General features: G+C 34.9%; 1 protein-coding gene across 3 annotated transcripts in view; it reads left to right on the plus strand.

The window, feature by feature from the left end:
- The window catches only part of TBC1D9B (TBC1 domain family member 9B), a 92,380-nt gene extending 87,550 nt beyond the window's left edge, over nt 1-4,830 (plus strand). For all 3 annotated transcript variants that reach the window (XM_063447903.1, XM_063447904.1, XM_063447905.1), the window contains 2 exons: nt 125-231; nt 2,114-4,830. In XM_063447903.1, the coding sequence (XP_063303973.1) occupies nt 125-231; nt 2,114-2,815 (809 nt within the window). In that variant the 3' untranslated portion in view covers nt 2,816-4,830. The remainder of the gene's footprint in view (nt 1-124; nt 232-2,113) is intronic.
- The last annotated feature ends 1,170 nt before the right edge of the window (nt 4,831-6,000 follow it).

Below are 6,000 nucleotides of genomic sequence, written 5' to 3' on the forward strand. Positions count from 1 at the left end.
AAATTTTGTTTTGTTTTTCATGAAAGTGCTAAAATCTGAAACATGGGTAATTATTAAAGTGCCGTGTAATCCAAAAGAAAGTTTCAATATTTTCCCTCAATATTTATATTTCTTTATCTTACAGAAGAGAAAACAAATAGTGCTCCTGACTACAAGTATTACCTGCGCATGTGGGCTAGTGAAAAAGAGCAGAAGAAAGAGACTATTAAGGACTTACCAAAAATGAACCAGGTGAGGAGCCATCTTGGTTATTATTAGTGTTATTGTCCAATTGAAGGCATTAGAGCTTGGAAAAAAACACTGTTTTATACTGCACTCGTCATGCAGACTGTCTAATACCCCAACCCCTCCTGATCCTAAATTCAGAATGGTGCATGGTAGTAGTCAATATAAAATAGTGTCTCCCCAATCTATTCGTGTATTGATGTTACTATTTTCATTGGTAAGAAATACCCATTATAAGATATTTGCACCTTGTTCAGTTAGTCACAGGAAACCAAAATAAACATCCATTGCTAAAGGGTGTTTATGTACTATTGTTCAACTAGTAAAACTGAGTTTTCAACTGGTAAAATTTAGCTTTTGTTTGTTTTGTTGTTTTTGTTGTGTTTTTATTTAAAAAAAATAAAAATTTTAATCCCCGTATATAAAGTTTCCTGTTTCTTCTCGTCCAATTAAATTTGTACCCTGGTTGTAACTTTACAGCATGCGGAAGTGGTTATAATACCAGGAGTGCCAATTTGACCTCATTGTAAGGAGTCAAACTATTTCCTTTTTTCTGTACCTGGGGTTCATGTGCCATTCTTTCCTCTTCAGTTATGGAGAGGCTGATAGCTCTCCTGAGCTAAACCCTTAAGTGCAGGGTCAACTTATTGGCTGAGAGTATCATTACATCACTTTAAGCCAATGAGCTAAAGAGCTTTTGGCTCCCATAAAGGCTGGAAGTAGCACTCAAATAACCCAGGTAAGAAGTCATATCATTGCCAATAGATTTTACAATGTACATTTGGAAGGCTCTAGTCCTCTCCCCCTGAAATTCCTCCCTCTGCACTGAGGGGGAGTAATGTCATCATAGGAGAATCGCCTGCAGGGAGAACTTGGACTCCGCTCTGGAACAGCGGTAAGTTTAAATAAAAATTTAAGTGGTGGACCATTATAGTAAGTTTGCTTGGTGTTTATTAAAACACAATTTTTGTGGTTGGCAAAATAATTAAAATTTCTGGCAAAGAATAATTTACCTCTAGACAAGATTATAATGTTTAAATGATAATAGAAAAATAACAAGCTATACATACACATACACAACACACACATTTAACCCAATATACATTTAATAAATTACATGAATTTACAGTGGATGTTAAAGCTATTTATGTATGTTTTGATCTTTTTAAAGGAACACTGAAGACATATAAAGCACTTTAGCTTGCAGAAAATCAGTGTGTGAAGAGCATGTCCTATTTTTCTCATGTTGCCAAAAGTGTAGATTTCAATAGAAATTTACACTTTTATAAGTTTACCTGGTTACACCTTCTTGGCTTTCAAGCAGACAACCTGTTCTGTTACTTCCTGGTTTGATTATCTCAAATGAGCTAAACTCAAGAGGCAGCAATTGCCCTGAGCATTAGCCTTGCAAAGACTTCTCATTGAGCTGCATTGGGAAGTCTATAACTGGACAGTCACAGAGAATCTGTGTGGTTTTAGAAGAGGAGGGCTTACAAAGGCAGATGAGGAAACTGCAGGTTTTGCAATTAGGTTTTATACCCCCAATGACAAAAATGCATATGTAAAGGCATGCAGAGTTTATCTACTAAACAGTACTTTTTATTTATATTGTATTTAGGCACTGGAGTATAACTCTTACCCTTGGGTTTGTTTTTCACTGTAATACAGACTTCATATGTTATCATTAGGGTACGAGTTGAACTCCATACTTACTAATTACATGCAAAATATAACTTGATGATATTTTCTTTTGAGTGTACAGGTTAAAGTAAAACAAATCATAAAATATCAATACATATCTTGAAATTAATCTAGTCTATGTTTTGCTTAATTATGTGTACTTGGCATCCACTTTTACTTATTGGTTTGTTTGTTTTTTATTACAAAGGAGCAATTTATTGAATTGTGCAAGACATTCTACAACATGTTCAGTGAAGACCCTGTTGAACAAGAGCTATACCATGCTATTGCCACAGTTGCCAGCCTCCTTCTGCGGATTGGAGAGGTTGGTAAGAAATTCAGCAATCCACCGCTTAGGAATGCAGGGGATACACATGCAAATATGACCAGGGAGCCATCTAGTGAAGAGGAAGAGCAGAGTTTGGGTTTGGAGACTGGCCAACAAAAAACTGTGGAACAGTTAGAACAGGCTGCGGAGGATATCCCAGTGTCATGCAATACTCAAGCAGTACTCACCCAAGATGACATCCAGAAACTACAAGAGGAAACAAGGGGAGCACTAAAAAACAGCCCTCCAACACAACCAGGTTCAGATGATGAAACAAAGGACGATACATCTGTGTCCTCCTACTCCATGGTCAGTGCCACCTCACTGCAATGTGAGGATATTGCAGATGATACTGTTTTAGTAGGTTGTGAAGGGGGAAACTCAACACCCAAATATGGCAGCACCATTGACACTGAATGGTCAATTTCCTTTGAACAGATTCTGGCCTCAATTCTGACAGAGGCTGCCCTGGTTAGCTACTTTGAAAAGAAAGTGGACATAGTTCAGAAAATTAAACAGAAGAAAGTTGAAAGGCAAATAAGCTCTTCAAGTGAATATGAACTTTCTTCTGTCTCAGGATGATAAGGTTATATAATTCCTTGGAGGATGAAATTAAATCCACTGATCCTGTTTTACTTTACATTGAGAGCAAACTTTTCACATACATGTCATTCTTTACTCACTAATATACTGAGCTAAATGTTTTATGCATCTTCCTTCAGTAGCTTATGTATGCTCATATCTTAAAGAAGATTTGGCTTATTGGAATTGTCTTGCACTCTGAAAAAATGCTAAGTAAAATTGGAACGTTGTCCTTTAAGCTTTTAATTGTAACCTTCAATTATATGCATGTGTCCCTTCAACAATATTCTTTCAATGGGCAGTTTTATATTCTATGCACCTGCACCTTGTCCTACTGCATATCACTGGTTGCTTTCTTGGGCTGTTAACAGAATAATTTCCTTCTATGTGCACTATATAGTATTAATGAAATAGTTTCAGCCACAAAGCATTATTCCCTTGACTGTCATGATAAGTGAGAAATACATTCAGAAGATTAAGATTAGGGCAATGTATTCCTTTGCTACCAGTTATCTGGTATTTCATGAACTATCGTTGTCAATTTTGTGCCTAAGTGATGTAGGATCCCAGGGTAGTAGTGATGCATAAGATGTACAGCTTGTCGCTAATGTGCAATATTCTAGTATATTATACAAAGCAGTATATAGTATAAATAGATCCTTTTCTCAGCATATTGTGTCTTCTGATTCATTTTTAGTTCCCAATATGTTCAACATTGTTATACTAATTAAACACTATCCTTTTAAAAAAGAAAAATCTTAATATATTGAGAGCTACTATCTCTAAAGTCTTGCCATTGGTTGCATTGTTTTGTAAGATAACTAGACAGCCACTTAATTGGCAAACTTTATGATGCTGCTCAATATTTCATTTCATATTTTTTCGCCTTTTTACAACCCAGCAATTTCTAAACTAACTGGCAGCCTAGATTCACTTTCTTTCTGTTTTCATTACATTCCAACTTAAGATAAGCTGTGAGAAGTAATGTTATTACGTATTGTATTTCCAATATGTTTTTCCTATAATTACCATGGATTTGCTCATGGTATTATAAATTATGTCCACTACACAAAGTGAAAGCAAAGGCAATTTGCTATGCCTGAGTGTCAGAAAGCCAGATGTTTTTCTATTTTTATGTATTTTCTTCACATTAAACATTTCTGTTCTCAGTGTGAAAAAAACCCATAACTTATGGTCCTTTTTAGTAGATTTGATTCATTTCAGTTATTGAAGGTGAAGGAGTATCTGGGTCTACCACTCGTCCAAAACTAGAAGAACCTGTGGAAGGTAGAGTTCCTGGGGCTGTGGATGCAAAATGTTTAAAATCGAGTATTATAATGGGGCTAAAGACTCCACAACTGCAGTTACAGGCTTCCACTGATAAAGCCTCCAGAATTTAAAATTAAGGTGTTCACGTTATTCCAGCTTGGCCTGACAACAGTCCGTTTAGTAAACCAAATTTGTAACAACATCAATTAGTTATGTCACATAAATATTATTTATTTTGGAAGAAACCCCTTGTTTGTAAGTTCATGTCATTAAAGTTGTGTCAGTTTGATTATTTTTATTCTCACAAAGTATCTTGCTAAAGTATTAGATTTACATTATGCTGGTAGTACTGTATGATGGTATCCTAATCATGGATTTAAAAAATAAACCGCTGTTTGAAGAAAAAAAAAATGAATTATGGCCTTTTACTTGTACCACTGGGTTTAAAATTAAATGTATTGTCTTCTGAATTTTTAGCGTTCTAACGTGAATTAAATTATGCACGTTTTTGATGAGTAATGGTGTGAAGATTAAAATATAGATGTCTTCTGGTTGTTCCTTTCTGTTTATAAATTTGATGTGTCAAAGCCCCCTTGTGTTAATATAAGTGGTTGGCTTCGTGAATTGTTCACATCATACCATAATTTATTCTATTTTTAAATCTTAAAACTTTAAATGTCGATTTTTAGTCATCTTTGATTGTTCATGCACTCAATAAAACACATAATAAACCAGAAAACAACAAATCGCATTGTTTATTTTCTTTAATTTTGTTTATGAAGTTTTGTTTGGGGTGTATAAGTTTGATTGTGTATTTTTGTTGGGTTTTTTTTTTTTTTTTTTTACCCCACAAAGAAACAGTGGTTTACATAGTTACATAGCTGAAAAGAGACTTGCGTCCATCAAGTTCAGCCTTCCTCACATTTGTTTTTTGCTGTTGATCTAAAAGAAGGCAAAAATAAAACAGTTTGAAGCACTTCCAATTTTGCAACAAGCTAGGGAAAAAAAATCCTTCTTGACCCCAGAATGGCAGTCAGTTTTGTCCTTGGCTCAAGCAGTTATTACCCTACATTGAAAGATTATATCCTTGAATATTCTGTTTTTGCAAGTATGCATCTAGTAGCTGTTTGAACATCTGTATGGACTCTGATAAAACCACTTCTTCAGGTAGAGAATTCCACATCCTTATTGTTCTTACAGTAAAAAAAAAACACCTTTCCTTTGCTTTTCTTCTTCCAGTCTAAACGCATGACCTCGTCTCCTATGTAAAGTCCGGTTTGTGAATAGATTTCCACACAATGGTTTGTATTGGCCCCGAATATATTTATATAATATCATATCCCCTCTGAGGGAACGTTTTTCTAAACTAAAAAAGGTTTGAATTTGTTACCCTTTTTTTCATAGCTTATATGTTCCATTTATTTTATTAATTTTGTAACCTCTGCTCTTTTTCTAGTGCCATAATATCCTTCTTTAGAACAGGTGCCCAACATTGCACAGCATATTCAATATGTGGTCTTACCAGTGATTTATAAAGAGGCAAAATTATATTCTCATCCCGAGAATTAATGCCCTTTTTCATGCATGACAATACCTTACTGGCCTTAGCCACTGCTGATTGACATAACACATTGTTGCATAGTTTGTGGTCTATAAAAATTCCCAAGTCCTTTTCGTGTGTTGTTATCCCTAATTCTCTTCCATTAAGGGTATACGCCGAAGTGCATAACTTTGCATTTTTCAACATTAAATTTCATCTGCCATTTGAGTGCCCAGTCCCCAGTCTATCTAAATCCCTCTGCAGCAAAGTAATATCTTGCACACATTGTATTATTTTAGAGTTTTGTGTTATCTACAAAAACTGAAACATGACTTTCAATACTTTTTTCAAGATCATTTATAAACATGTTAAATAG

This window comes from Pelobates fuscus, chromosome 3 (assembly GCF_036172605.1).
Source record: "Pelobates fuscus isolate aPelFus1 chromosome 3, aPelFus1.pri, whole genome shotgun sequence".
NCBI lineage: Eukaryota > Metazoa > Chordata > Amphibia > Anura > Pelobatidae > Pelobates > Pelobates fuscus.